Genomic DNA, 15451 nt, shown 5'->3' with positions numbered 1-15451 from the left:
TTCCCTCTCAACTGCCCATGTGCCTTTGAAAGATGACACTTGGGGAGGACAGGCTTTCAAGGATTTCCTACACTTTAGCAGAAATCCCCCACCTCAGGTCTGAACCAGCGTTGCCAGTTAAGTTATAACATGCTTCCAATATAAGGGAAAACATTAAGACACTAACAATAAAATAAAATGGCAAGCAAGAATGTAAACTGTTCCTGGGTCTATTTGGTATAAACTAAATATTAACAGTACTTAAAAACAAAACAAAAACAGAAAAAGGAGACTTTATGGGAAATTTTACTGAATTTTGTTCCAGTAGAGGAAGCAAGTTTGACATCTCCTGTTTTAGATAAGCTGTCAAAAAGATGAAATGACAGCTCCTAGCAGCAGAGGGGTAGGGAGGATGACTTCAAGGTTCCTGGCAATGATAGTGCTTTGTGGAAATGGCCGAGCTCCAGGAAGAAGAAATGCTGAGTCAGAGCTGAAAACTGGAGGTTCTCAGAGGCCATTCACTGCCTCAGCCAGCTCATGCCCGACCTCCTGGCAGGTGCTATTAGAGTCTGAGAATTATCTTCCCTAGAGAGTAGACAGGACTGACAGTAACAATTTGGACCAGTAAGTCAGACTTCTTAACTTACTGCAGGGTGGGAGTTTACCTAACCAAAGAAACCCCAGAAAGAAGACTAACTGAGAAAACGTGAGAGCCCTGGAGCTGGAGCTCCTGTAACGGAGGACTGAGGAGGAATATGGGAAGGGGCCAGGGCAACCAATGATAACTAGTTTACAACCTGGCTTCCTATCTTGAAAAGTAAGAGAAACCCAAAGGCTAAGGAAAATAATCTAACTTCCCTTCCAATCACTTTGAACCTCAAAGTGAGGCTTTACCAGTTGAGCTTTCTAAAGCTCTTGGTAAACCCAGACTAGAGTTACAGAATAACTGCATGTTTGATTGTCTAGGCTCCTTCTCTTCATTGGAGTTTTGGCTTTGGGTCACATTTAAGAGTTTCCAGGAATGACCCACTGTGAGGGCTGACTGCAGAACTCTGTCCTGTGCTCTTCAGTTAATACAGGTCAGAATGTTTATCTGATGCAAGCAACTGTCATTAAGGCTATAAGGGACAGACTATAAACACCATGAGATCAGGGATTTGTCAATATTGTCCACTGCTGGGTCTTGGGTGTCTGTATACAGACAGGCACACTGAATAAATACAATTTTTAAAAAATGAATTCCAGCTTGCCAAGTCTGATGTATCTCTCACTAGCAAGACCCAGCCTTTTCGTATAAACTACCACCCTTGACCTATAAGCATCCATGACCTGAGGCCACTGCTGGTGGACAGCATTTTCAGCATTTCTCCTGCCATGTGCTTCTCAAAGTTTGTTCAGTAAACCACTTGGTTCAGAAGCACTCAATACCATTCTACACCTACTAAAAGGGCCCAGATCCACCTGGTGGATCTAAAGCAAATAAGGGTTTGAGGAACAACACTCTAGCCATTTCTGGAGAGAACTCTTGCAATGAGGGAAATCAGTAGCACATTACTTTCTGCACACTGCTACACTGCCAACAAGGGAGCATCAAAGACTACTCTCAAATTTTTCAACCCAAGGACAGAAATACCAATGACAGTTAATAGAAAATTCTGAGGGTTCTAAGAGAACTAGGCAGGACATCTTTTCAAAGCAGTTATTCCGACTTGACTGCACAAAGGGCAAAGGCATAGTGTTGTGCTATGTAGAGTGAGTGATAGACACCTACCAGCTCCAACTAGAGGTTGAGGGTAGACTAATTAACCCTCAACTGAGTACTAAATACTATTTCTAGTGATGAGCAGCTTGTCAGCTAGCATTGTATCACTAAAATAAAATACTACCATTCAGGTAAGGCTGTTTTAATAGTAGCTTTAGAAATAAAAGTTCAGATAAAAACATTTAGCTTGTGGTCCAAGTGCTGTGAGCTATGCAGATGGACCTTTTGGAGACCATGTAGATAAGAAATTAATAGCCTCTTTTTCATAGCACTTTTTCTGCACCAAACAGGCCTTTAAGTAAACACCTGATTACCCTTCCCTCAAACTACATGGTAACAAAAAACCAAAATGAAGTACACAAAAAAGAATATTCTGCATAAGATCCTTCCTCACTTTCTATTCCTAAATAGAATCAAACTCTTTCCTTGGCCAGGAATTGGACAACCTTGGAACTCACCATCATAGTAAAACTTGACACTCTCTGGAAGAGGTTCATATGGTGGAGCAAATACAGGACCTTTATGTTCTAGGAATTTCCACTTGATGCCTTCAGGATAGCGCTCTTCTTCCCACCTTTCAAAGACAAAGTACAATCTCACTGAGTGATCACTTCACCTAATATAAAGATTATCATCTATTAAATGTCAAAATAATTATCAGCTCAATTGACTGGTGATCTGGAATGACTCTGGGCCCCACATTCAAGGCCTGGGTCAAAATAATCAGTATCTTTCACTTTGAAAAAGCCAATACTCACAATAAGTAAGATGGAATACTCAGGTGAGTGGAGGAAAATACATTTCAGCAGTTTAGTTCAAAGATAATGGGTACATGAGATCATTACTCAGCAACGAATCAGGATGAAAATAAAAACAGCTTTTTGTTATCACAACAGTGTAATAGTAAACCACAATGGTGTACATGACAGAGGTATTATTTATGCTGATGATACACAGGAAAAGGCCTCTTGGGAATGGAGATGCCAGGTGAAGGTACAGGGGAAAACAATCTTCTGAGAAAGTACATAATGGAACAGAACACTGGAAAATAATAGTTGAGTTGGGGTATATTGAGTTTAAGGTAGTTACAGGTAATTTAGAGCAATCTAGGAGACACTGACAAGTGAATGTAAAGCGCAGTGGAAACAACTTTTTAAAAAACTTTTTATTTAAAAAACGATCAAACATACAGAAAATCAGAGAGTAAGACGTAGAATACCATATACTCATCACCTATGTACAATTGTTAGTGTTATGCTAAGTTTCCTTTTTTTTCTGAACCATTTCAAGCAAATTACAGATATAATATCGACCTTTAAATATTTTAGCAAACATCTCTATAAAAATAAGGATATTTTCTCATATAGCTACAATAATATTATCACATGTAACAAAAGTAATAGTTCCCTAGTATCATTCTAATATCCAGACCATATTTAATAATTCCAATTATATCCAAAGTGTGTTTTATAGTCTAGGATACAATTAAGGACCACACATTGCAATGGGTTATGTCTAAATCTTTCTTTCTCTAGAATTAGACCGATCTTCTCACCATCACCAACACCATTCTGTTTTTTAAAGAGTCAGTCAGTTGTCTTATAGATAGAATACTTAAAAGAGTCACAGATTTTAATATTCACTATTTCTGTCTTAAAATGAAAAGCCCTACAGACCTACAGAATTATTCTGAAGGTCAATTATGCATAGTCTATTACTTCCCACCATTTCCCAACTCCAATATTCTGAAATCCAGAAACATCAAATAAAAATTACATGTATCAAAACTATGCTGTAACAATAGCATTACTATAAAACCAAAATCAACATATACGGTCAAATCATTTTTGACAAGGGTGCCAAGACCGTTCAGTGGAGAAAGGAATCTTTTTAACAAATGGTGTTGGGGAAACTGGATATTCACATGCAAGAGGATGAAATTGGGCCTTTACCTTACACTCTATACAAAAATAAACTCAAAATGTATCAAAGACCCAAATGTAAGAGCTAAAACTACAAAACTCTTAGAAGAAAACATAATGCAAAAGTTTCATGACACCGGATTCAGAAATAATTTCTTAGATATGACACTAAAAGCAGAGGCAACAAGAGAAAAATTAGATAAACTAGACTATTAGATTAAAAACTATGCATCAAAGGACATAATCAGCAGAGTGAAAAGGCAACCTAAGGAATGAGAGAAAATATTCACTAAGCATATATTTGATAAGGAGTTAATTATCTAGACTATATAAAGAACTACAACTCAACAAAAAACAAACCCACCCAATTAAAAAATAGGCAAAGAACTTGAATAGACATTTCTCCAAAGATTATAGACGGCCAGTAAACATCTGAAAAAATGCTCAACATCACCAATCACTAGGAAAATATAAATCAAAACCATGAGATACTACTCATACCCATTAGGACAACTATTAAAAACAAAAACAAACCATAAATAACAAGTGTTGACGAGGATATGAAGAAATTATAACTTTTGTGCACTGCTGATGGGAACGTAAGCGGGTGCAGCTGTGGAAAACAATATGGCAGTTCTTCCAAAAGTTAAACATAGAATTACCATTTGATCTAGTTTATTTCACTTCTGGGAATATACTCGAGGACTGAAAGCAGGTATTCAAACAAATATTTGTACACAAATGTTCGTAGCAGCTCTATTCACAACTGCCAAAAGGTAGAAACAATCAAGTATTCACCAACAGATGAATGGATAAACAAAATGTGGTCCATACATACAATGGATTATTATTCATCCTTAAAAAGTAAGGAAATTCTGGCTATAACATGGATGAATCTCAAAGACACTTTGTTAAGTGAAATAATCCAGTTACAAAAGGTCAGATATTGCACAATTCCACTTATACGAAGGGCCTACAGTAATCAAAATCACAGAGACAGAAAGCAGAATGGTGGTTGGCAAGGGGAAAAGGAGGATGAAGGAAACATATTTAACAGAATTTTCAGTTTGGTAAGAAGAAGAGAGTTCTGGAGATGGATGGTGGTGGGGAATCACTGCACAAAAATGTGAATGTTCTTAATGCCACTTAACTGCACACTTGAAAAATGGTTAAGATGGTAAATTGTATGTTTTTGTATTTTACCACTGTTAAAAATAATTTTTCAAAAAACTCTCAAAGTCAAGATTTAATAAAATCTTAGACCTGGAAAAAACATTAAGGATCCTCTATAATCAACCTACCACTACCACTTTGCAGATAGGAAACTGGTAGGATCATTCAACTAGATGTTAACACAGAAAGGCCTGGATGCAGAAACCACTCCACCCACAGAATCTGGTACTCTCCAAATTGGAGAAAATGCATATGTATGAGCATATGTTGTGCATGTGTGCATGTATGTAAGAGCAATTACAAAAAGCCTATCAATAGCAGTCACAGAATAACTATGTGAGAATCCAGAATGTCATGTTTTCCTTTGCCCTAGGACTTGGTTCCATTCTTCTCATCAACTCCACTGCTTCTTTAACTAAAATTCCAAGCTTTTTATAATTTCTTCTATTCCATCATGTTCATACTGAGGACTCCCAGTAACTTCTTTACTGTTTAAGCAAATTGAGAGACTCACTCAATACTAAATCCTTAGTTTAAACAGAAAGAATATATCCTCCAACAGGCTGGTATCACTGGATCAACAACTACTACTACACAAATAAAAAACAACAGTGTTGGCCTTTTAGGCCCCCATTAACGTCTGACCAGGAAAATTAAGAAAAACATGTACTTAATCTCACCCAACACCAGCAACAAACTCCCCAATTTCTAAGTCTTTTCACGAAAAATCATCTATTTAGTGTAAACATGGGACTTAGTTCCAACAGGTCAGCCCCAACACAAGTGTACTTAAAGCACAGCTGAATCCCTATACAGCTACAATGGGTCACATTAAAAATAAGGGCAATTTGGGCTAAATAGGTTTTTATGGATGAGCCTGAGCACACTGCCACCACCTGTAACACCACTTGTTTCTATGAATTAAGCTATATATATATGAAACCTTCTTCATATATGAAGAAAATATGACATGGTAAGGAAATCCACAGGGATCCCAACCATTCTCCCATCCCCACAATTACCAAAGAGGGAGAGAAAAGGCTCAAAGTTACTTTCTTTTTGGCAGGATGAACAAATCTACAGACTTTGGGGGAAGCAAAAGATGTGCACATTTGCCAACCTGGCAAACTGTGTAATTCTCCTTTAGTGAGAACATTAAAAATTAGAGTATCTGCCATTCAAACTCCCCAAGTAGCCTGTCAGGGACAATCACTGAGGACTGCACCACTGACTTCAGCATCTAACAGGCAGCTTATAGTGATAGAAGGAAAGGACAAGTAATTGGTTAAGAGGCCAATCATTCCTGTTCTGTCATTTTAAGACTAACTTAAACCAAAACAAGAATAAAAGCCATTAAATCATGGTCTCTCATAATTAATGTGTGGCAACACTGACAAGAATTTCAAACAAAAAAGCCAAATTAGGCTGTTAGACCCTTCAAGCGTACCTAATTCCACACCCAGACACACAAGGCTGGATCAGAAAAAGAGTACATCTGCTCCCAAGCCCAACAAGAGCCAAGATGCCAAAGGAAGGGGGAAGAGAGCAGGGAGCTTGTGATGACAAAGACACGAACTGGTTCATTCAACAATCAACACACACTTACTGCACACCCACCGCAGAACCCTGAGGGAAATAACAAGACTAATGAATTACTAACTCACCACTTCCAATAATGCCCCCTGATTTATACAATCATTTCATTCTGTCTTAAAAAAATTTTTTTATTTAAGGTGATAAAAACCTTTCAATATTCTATCACTAAAAACTCGGATTAGTTTCAAAGAAAAAAATAAATATGAATAAAAATAAATGTTCTTTTGTTTTCTTACTCTGACCCCTGGAAGGGCCTAGGATTCCTTTGCTCTGTATTTCTCTTTCTCAACACTTTTCTTTTAACTCCAGGCATGTCTACACCAACAATGCCAACCACATAGCTACGCTGAATGTTTCTGCTGCTGTAGCTCAGCTCCATGTAGCCACCGCCCTGATCACTGATGTTTCCTCAGAGGTGCTGGAGAGATTATTGTTCTAAATTATAAAAGCTATAGGGTAAATGTATACCAATGGGTCTGGAATTCTACACACCAAACTACAAACAGTGGTACCTCACAACTGGAAAAGAAAAATGGGAATGGGAGAAAGAAGGAAAGGGAACTGTCATTTTTTTCTAACTCACATACCTCTAAATCATTTGAATTTCTTCAACATAAATACAAATCATGTATTACTGATGCAGCAGCTAAATAATACAAAGTTTTAAGAAAAATCATTATTAAAAATACATGTTAAGATGCTCAATATCAATTGTTAGAGAAATGCAAATCAAAACTACAACGAGATACCACTTCATACCAGTCAGAATGGCCATCATTTAAAAGTCTACAAATGGTAAGTGCTAGAGAGGGTGTGGAGAAAAAGGAACCTTCCTACACTGTTTGGTGGGAATGTAAATTGGTGCAGCTACTATGGAGGACAGCATGGAGATTCCTTAAAAAACTAAAAATAGACTTACCAAATGATTCAGCAATTCCACTCCTGAGCATATATCCAGGGAAAAATATAATTCAAAAACACACATGCACCCCAGTGTTCACAGCAGCACTATTTACAATAGCCAAGACATGGAAACAACTTAAATGTCCATTGACAGATGACTGGATAAAGAAGATGTGGTATACATATACAATGGAATACTACTCAGCCATAAAAAGAATAAAATAACACCATTTGCAGCAACATGGATGGACTTAGAGAGTGTCATTCTAAGTGAAGTAGGCCAGAAAGAGAAAGAAAAATGCCATATGATATCGCTTATATGTGGAATCTAAAAAAGGACACAAATGAACTTATCTACAAAACAGAAACAGACTGACAGACATAGAGAACAAACTTATGGTTACCAGGGGGTAGAGGGGATGGGAAGGGATAAATTGGGAATTCGAAAATTGCATCTCTTGGGGACTGATAGACGTGTTAGCTATTTTGATTGTGGTAGTGGTTTCACTGGTATATACATCTATCAAAATTCATCAAATTGTACATTTGAAATATGTAGTGTTTACTGTATAGGAACCATACCACAATAAAGGTGTTAAAAAATACATTTATTTAAAAACTCTAATATCAAAAAGTAACCTGCAATTGCTAAATTATCCTCCATTAAAGACTGGATCCTCAATCCCCACAGGGAAGAACGCCTGTTTTCTCACATTTACAACCCTAGATAAGCTTTCCTAATTTGAGAGACATTAAACAAAAAGAAGTCTCATTTATTATTTTTCTTTGCATCTTTCTTTGTTGCTTGTGAGGATGACCATCTTTTAAGATATTTACTAATCGTTTATTTTCATTAATTGCCTTTTTTCACTTTTCTATCAGACTGTTCCTTTCATTGTTTTAAAAGACCTTTTTTCATCTTAGAAATTTTAGCCCTCTGCACTTTGGTTTCCCTTAGAATTTTTTTTTAATGGCATGAGTTTCTTTATTTGCCATATAGAAGATTTTAATTTTGATGTATCAAATTTATAAATCTTTTCCTTATGGCTCCGGTTATATGCCTTGCTTCAAAAGCTCTTCATTATTCTACAATTATAAAAATATTCACCCGTTTCTTGTGGAGGTTATTTTTTTAATAGGCAATTTTCCCAACATGATTTATAAAATAATCCACCTTTTCCCTATCATTTTAAATGCAACTTTCTTCATATGCTAAATTTTCATTCATATAGAGGACTTCTGTAGTTTATTCTGTTCAGTAGGGTGGGATCTAGTTTTGAGATCCAATAGGATGAGAGCTAGTTAATGCTCTCACCAGGACCTCGAAAACTTACTTTAGAATGCTATTCTAGAGAGATTCTTTTAAGTACTTCCCTCTTCCCTCAAACATCAGGCTATTAATTTTAAAAACTCAACATTCTTATTTAATTAGGCTGTAGAATCAAAGAGCTGAAATTTTAACCCAGCGCTGAGATGTTACCATTTCCACTTCTGTTCCTCTTCTTTCTTCGGCTTCTTTTTCTTGCTATCTGGCTCTGGAACTTTTTTATCTTTATCTTTATCCTTATTCTTGGGTTTTTTCAATTTACCATCCTACAAAGAAACACGGGGAGAAAACACTTACATAAGGACCAATCACATTTCTAGGAATAGTTTTGTGGGGGCATTAAGAAGAAAAATTGGAATTATAGAATATTAGAACTGGAGAGGTTCTTAAGTCCAAAACTCTCAATCTGATAGATGAATAAAAATTTACTGGCACTTTTCTCTAGGGCAGTATTTCCTAAAATGTCCTGATACATGATTACTGGAGAAGTTAAAACACTCACTCTGCAGAGGAAGAGTCTGGGAAACTGTACTTTTTTAGCCTCAGGGGAGTTGGGAAAGCACTACTATAGAGAGTAATCCCAGTACATCATCCTCACTTACTTTAAAATCTACTCATCTTTAAACCTCTTCTAATACTATCAAATAATGGGTATAGGAGACTTTTTATATTAAATACTTAATATACAATTTGAGAGGAAAATTCCTGATTGAGTCTAGTGGGAAATACTTTATCACTGCTGTTTGCATACACAAAATTACGAAGCAAGAAGCAAGTATTTGGAAAGTCCTACAACAATTACCAATTTCTAGGATGGTATTTCTTTATGGTTCTTTTGAACTGCGACCCTACATGAGCTGTCACAGTGGCACCGAAAAAGAAGATCGAACATAAACAAGTATAATTCACCAACACAGGAGATAAAACTTCAAAACACACACATATCCAGATAAAAATGTGCTATTCCATAGGTGGGGTGCTCAACAGAATCTAAACTCTTCTGAATATTTTCCTTTGTCCTAACTATTCGAGATAACTTAAGCCTCTGTTCAGCAAGTTTTATATAGCTATGAAAGGTAGTTTTGAGTTATTTTAAAATCACTTACAGAATGGCAGAACTTGAAAGAATTTTATAGACAGTTTGGTTTGGCCTCTTCCAGTTATAATCAAGGAAACTCTGAAACAGGTTTTGTCACTTGCTCGAAGTCAAAAAGCTGCTATTGACCATAATGAGAGCCCAAGTTTACCCGAAAAATAATTGAATGTGACTCATAGGAATGACTGAAATACATAAACACTAGGACATGATAGGATGGCAATCAAGATAAACTCAGGGTCTTAAAGCAAATGGCCTTTGGTGTAGAAGGAAAGGGAAAGACTACAATGCCACAAGTATTTTTAAATAGTAATGGAAAATATAAATGTGTAAGAGTGTCTGGGAGAAGAAAGAACTAGAGGATCACATTCATTCAGATAATGTTTACTGTTTAGGCTGAAACACATCACATAAAAAGGAAATGTTTTTCAGTTAAGACACTCTCTGAACAGATTCTGAACAGGCATGCAGATGGTCCCATCAGGAAACTACTGGCTACGTTGTATGTTTTCAAGCCCCAAAATGGGATTATCAGTTACTGAGAGACTTTAGAACAATTCCCAGAAATGGGAAAAAACATAGCCAGCAAGTGAGGTTTAATGACTGATCTTGCCATCTGGGGTCCCTATCACCATAAGACTGGGTATTAACTCAGTCTTTCAGCCTGCATTTTTCCCCCTCCCCCTGTAGGGAGAGGGCTGTTAAATAGAACAATTAAATAAATGAAGTCAACCATTCTTTTTCCCAAATGGTTTTTAACAGTTATTACTAACCTCCTCCAAACTCAGAGAAAGGTGTTATTTTTACATAACTGCAACATAAGCATAAAGGTGACAGAGAAGGCACGAAGAGCTCAAGTTTTGTATTTCTTTATAAACTAGTCTGTACTGATAATGTATGTTAAAGTGGAGTGACTATCATACTCAGTATTCAACATTTTACTCTCAACCCCTTGAATTGACTCTCATAAACTTGAACTTCTGCCAAGAACAGGCTAGTTGTCAGAAAAACTACAATTCCCTAAATCAAGGGCCTGATCATCTGCGGCTCACCTACTCATTCATATTCTTTGCATGATTTCATTAAAGACTTTTCTTCTTCCTTCGTGGAGTTAAAGGATCAGCAGAGTCCCACAGGAGGCAGGGTAATATGGCAGCTAGTGTGCTGGCTCCAGAATCAAACCACATGGGATCAAACCCCAGCTTTATCTCTTATTACCTACGTGACCTCGGGCAAATGAGTCAACCTCTCCACTCCTCAGTTTCTGCATGTGTATAATGGAGATGTTAGTAGCAGGATTTATCTCTAAGGGTTGTTGTAAGGATTAAATGAAATGTTATCTATAAAGTGTAAAGAAGAGTGCCTGGCACACAGTAAGCAACTACTACATTTAAATTGAATTATTAATAGTATTTTTACTAATACTATGATAGATTATACTCTTAAAACTCACTATTCCTTACTATCACTATCTTTACTGATTTGACTTCACGCTTTTGAATCCATTTTGTCCAAGTCAGTGGCTAACCTCAAATGCAGCATAAGAACTAAGAACTCACTCAACCCCCTTCTCTTAGGAGAATGAAGGATTAAGACCCCTGTGAATTTCTGACATCTTTTTTTTTAATTACTCGCCCACAATTCTCTAGTACAAGAAATTGAAACTATCAAAAGAAGGAACCATATTCTTATATTTTAAATCTCCCACAAGCATCAAACAGAACCCTTATTAAAGTCCCTGAGTTGAAACTGAGATTTTAAGGAGGGTTACAAGCTAGGAGAAAAAAGAAAAAGAGGAAGAGCATGTGTGTTCCAGACAGAGGGAACAGCATGTATTACACAAAGCTTTGAAGCACAGAAGAATCTGGTGTGGAAAAGAAACAAAGGAGGTCTGTGTGGCTGGAACAAAGTAAATTAGAGAAGAGGCATAAGATGAGTCCAGATGAGACTGTAAGCAAAAATATGATTTCTTGTTAACACTTCCCCTGTACATTGTACGAAGATGGCATAGTTTCTCCAAGAACATGTTAGCTGACAGAATAGCTATGGGAAGACACCCAGAAAGGCTAAGAGAGATCTTAAAACTAACAGTGCCACACCTGCCGTAATACACGTAAGAGTTTTTTCCACTGTTTCCTCTACAACAGAGCAATAAATTCCTAAAACCCATTAGCCTTCAAAAGTTGTTTTACGGGAAACTCACTATTCCAAACTCAGGCCCCAAAGGGCCTAAGTCTCTTTACTAACCTCTTCTTCCTCTAGTTTTCGTTTCTTCTCTTTCTTGGTATCTTCTGTTTTAATTTTCTTAGGTTTATAATCAGCACTAGAAAGGGGAACATGAATATGCAGTTAACACAATTGTGACTCAGTAGTTCTCACCAATAGAATTAGGACCTCCAAACTCTTCTTGGCGGCCTCCAAGGCAGGCGTGGTTGCTATTATTCATGGCTGGGCATTCTACAGTCAAGAACAGGAATGGAGAAAGTAAAGAAGGCCAGAACAAGAACCAACAGTTACAGCCCTATATAGAACAAAACAAACAACTTCATACTACACACAGGCCTGGAAGAAAAGCGGAATAGAGGGATATATACAGAAATAGACAAGACTATAAGTAGAAATCTGGGAAGCAAATGCACAGTGCAGCAATGGCTACCACGAAGGAATAACTGGCCAGAAAGGGGAGGAAAGAAATTCTCTGTGAATTCTGAATAAACACAAATGAGCTCACTAAGTATTTCCCTCCTCCCTTCCCACTCACTTTCTACCATAAATCCTTTGTACATTCCTAGAACATAACAAACTATAAAAGATCAAAAAATAATAAATAGGATTTAACCTCGTAAGAAAGAGGTACATATAAGCCTCAAATAACTGTTCTAAATTAACAGCAATTCTATTACTCCTATACGCTGAAACTTCCCTTAGAAGGTAGCTATAGGCACAGATCCTAGGGAAAACTGCTTTAACAGTGAAAACTTATCTGGGGTAAGTGATGATAAAGTAACTTAAATATCTTCATGAATTTTGAATTACCTGAAATTCCAACGATAAAGTATGTATTTTTTAATAAGAAAAAACAGTAAGAAAAATGTAAATACATATTCCTCCATTTAAGCCTCACATACACCTATTTATGTGCTTAGCGAACTCTACTTCTCGTAATTCAAAGAGAAATCAGTCACCCAGTCCATTAATCACAAATTCCTAATGAGTAAAATGTCAACTAATGCAGTTGTTCTGTGTACCGTGGAGACATACTTCACATTTATTCTCTAAACTCCTTTCTGTTTTCAAAAATCCAAGTAACAAATACTCACTCATCCTCATCTCGAGGTCTCTTTAGTGGCTTCATGTCCTCTTTAGGAGGAGCAAAATAGCCATCATCTTCAGGTTCATCTTTAATTCGTGGAGGACTAAAGGAAAAAAATTGCTATTTTAATGAGTGTTGGAACATCAACATTATATAAAGTAATGCAAAGTAGGGATAAATTACCTCACTGAGAAGCAGCTAACAGGAGGGTAACAACATACAACTGTACATATTATAAAGGTTTTCCATGAGCATTTTTTCTCAATTCTCACTACAACCTTGTGCATCAGAACCCTCATTTTACAGATGAACTGGTGACAGATATCAAGGTTTGGGGTTAGGACTCCTTACTCTCAGTATTCCTCCCACTACATCTTAGCTCTCTCTGCCAGCACCACCCACACCATAACAGGAACAAACCTAAATTGTGTCCTCGCCTTATTAGAGGGATCTACTGTGTATGTGACCCCACTAACAATCTGAATTGATTATTCTAGTGCTCCAAAAGCTAAAATACAGCTTTTACCAAAAAAAGAATAAAAATGTATTCCCCAAACTTGGTACTTTAAAAGTTCTAAGGGAAAATAATCTTACTTACATGGGAAAATAAGCAAGCTGACATTATGCTAAATGAGAGGCCCAAAACAAAGCGAAGTAATTCTAAGCCAATTATTCACTGTTCAACTTCCTCCTTTGGTTTTACTTACTTTATACACAGAAGAGTGCCTTATCCTATTTTTAAGATTTTTCCTTCTGAATATAAAAAGATGATTCTGTTAGATAACTATCTTGAACCAAAAAGAAGGAAGAAGTTAAAAAACCAACAGGACCAGTAATCACCACAACCTGGGGTGCCCCTTGGCCTGGCACATCTTGTTAGAAACTCGTTGCTCCCAGCCAGAAACACCTACAGAGATACCTCAGTACAAGGAATGGCCTCCTGACACGAAGTCACCCATCTCTATCTAAGAGTGCCAAGGGATTAGCATCCAGATTCAGCTGCCAAAGAAGTCAGGATATTCATGGGATTTCAATGATGCTACCCACCTGCTCCCCAAGCATACTGGATCCCCTTGCTTGCAACTGAATCTGAATGTTAAAGAGATTAATCTTTTCCTTCCTTATTTATGCACATTCCTCGAAATGCTGACCTCTATAGTTTTTTTCTCCCCACTACTGAAATCACTGCACAGCCCACAGGTCCAAAATTCCCAAAAGCTTTGCACTGGAAAGAAAGAAACACTGTTTAAGTTAAGTAAATGCTAGATTCTAGTATTACCGTTGAGTGAAGTTACAAACATGTGAGGTTACTCGGCCTGAGGAAAGAATTTCTAAAACAATTACCAGAAAACTGTGACCTAGCCAGCGAAGTGTGTGGATTCTCTATAAAGATATGCATGTAAGCTAGTGAGCAGCCCACGACCTTGAAGGGTGTGCTCCAACTATCCAACCCAGAAAGTCTGAAACCAACCCAGGACTACATACCAAGTCCATTCATATCTTAGTCTCAGTTTAATAAAAGTCCAAGGCAGTCTCTTGGCAAAAAATAGCTGCCCTGTGCCCAGTCACTGATGTCTAAGAAGTCAGAATGCCTAGCTTCCTGTATTTTATTATTCTGCATTCCTAGAACAGTTACAGAACACGCCTGAAGAGGGCACCGGCTTCTCTTGGTCTAATGGACCCAAAGTACATGGCATAATTTTCAAAAATGTTCTCAAACAAAACTAAAAGTTCAAAGTTTCAAGAAAGCAAAACTCTCAAAACACTTTGTCTGAGACAATAACGCGAACACTTCCAACAACTCCTAGTAAATCCATCCTGCCTTTCAGTGGAGCAGCTGAAAATACAGGATCATGAAGTCCTGGTTTCTTGAAACTAAAGAAGACACTCAGTTTATTTCAGGGAGTTGAGGCTGATAAGGAAAACAGAATCAAAATGGCAAAAAAAAAAAAAAAAAAAAAAAAAAAAAAAGTACAGGAAAAGTGACTTCTAGATTGTACTCATTTTCCTCTCCTTCTGGAAGAGAGAGAATGTATTTGCACTCAGGTCTACACCCAACCCTAAAACATAGATCAAGTAAGCTTCTATACATGAGCCGCAGAATAGCCCTAAGGAGGAATTCAGAGTAGGGTTTTTTCAGGAAACTCCAAAATCACTACTGGCTATGGAGTTTTTTTTTGAGGGTGATGAAAGTGTTCTGAAATTAGACAGAAGGTAGTGGGGAGGTAATACAACCTTGTAAAATACTAAAAACCAATAAACTGTACACTTTAAAGGGGTGTTTTTACAGACTATAAATTATATCTCAATTTAAAAAATTTCTTCCTGTCAACCTTTTCTATTCAGAATGGCCTTCTAGAAAATGTGCTTGTCAGTTTCA

The 15451-nt window shown here is 37.1% G+C and overlaps 1 protein-coding gene across 1 annotated transcript in view; it reads right to left on the bottom strand.

Moving 5' to 3' along the window:
* The window catches only part of TOP1 (DNA topoisomerase I), an 80015-nt gene that overhangs the window by 22898 nt on the left and 41666 nt on the right, over nt 1-15451 (bottom strand). Inside the window, exons 6-9 of the mRNA XM_010958741.3 lie at nt 13079-13174; nt 12006-12081; nt 8816-8928; nt 2200-2315 (exon numbers count right to left, since the gene is read on the bottom strand). Of these exons, the coding sequence (XP_010957043.2) occupies nt 2200-2315; nt 8816-8928; nt 12006-12081; nt 13079-13174 (401 nt within the window). The remainder of the gene's footprint in view (nt 1-2199; nt 2316-8815; nt 8929-12005; nt 12082-13078; nt 13175-15451) is intronic.

This window comes from Camelus bactrianus, chromosome 19 (assembly GCF_048773025.1).
Source record: "Camelus bactrianus isolate YW-2024 breed Bactrian camel chromosome 19, ASM4877302v1, whole genome shotgun sequence".
Taxonomy (NCBI): Eukaryota; Metazoa; Chordata; class Mammalia; order Artiodactyla; family Camelidae; genus Camelus; species Camelus bactrianus.
The sequence above is the reverse complement of the archived record's forward strand: the minus strand, read 5'-3'. Positions and strand labels throughout refer to the sequence as shown.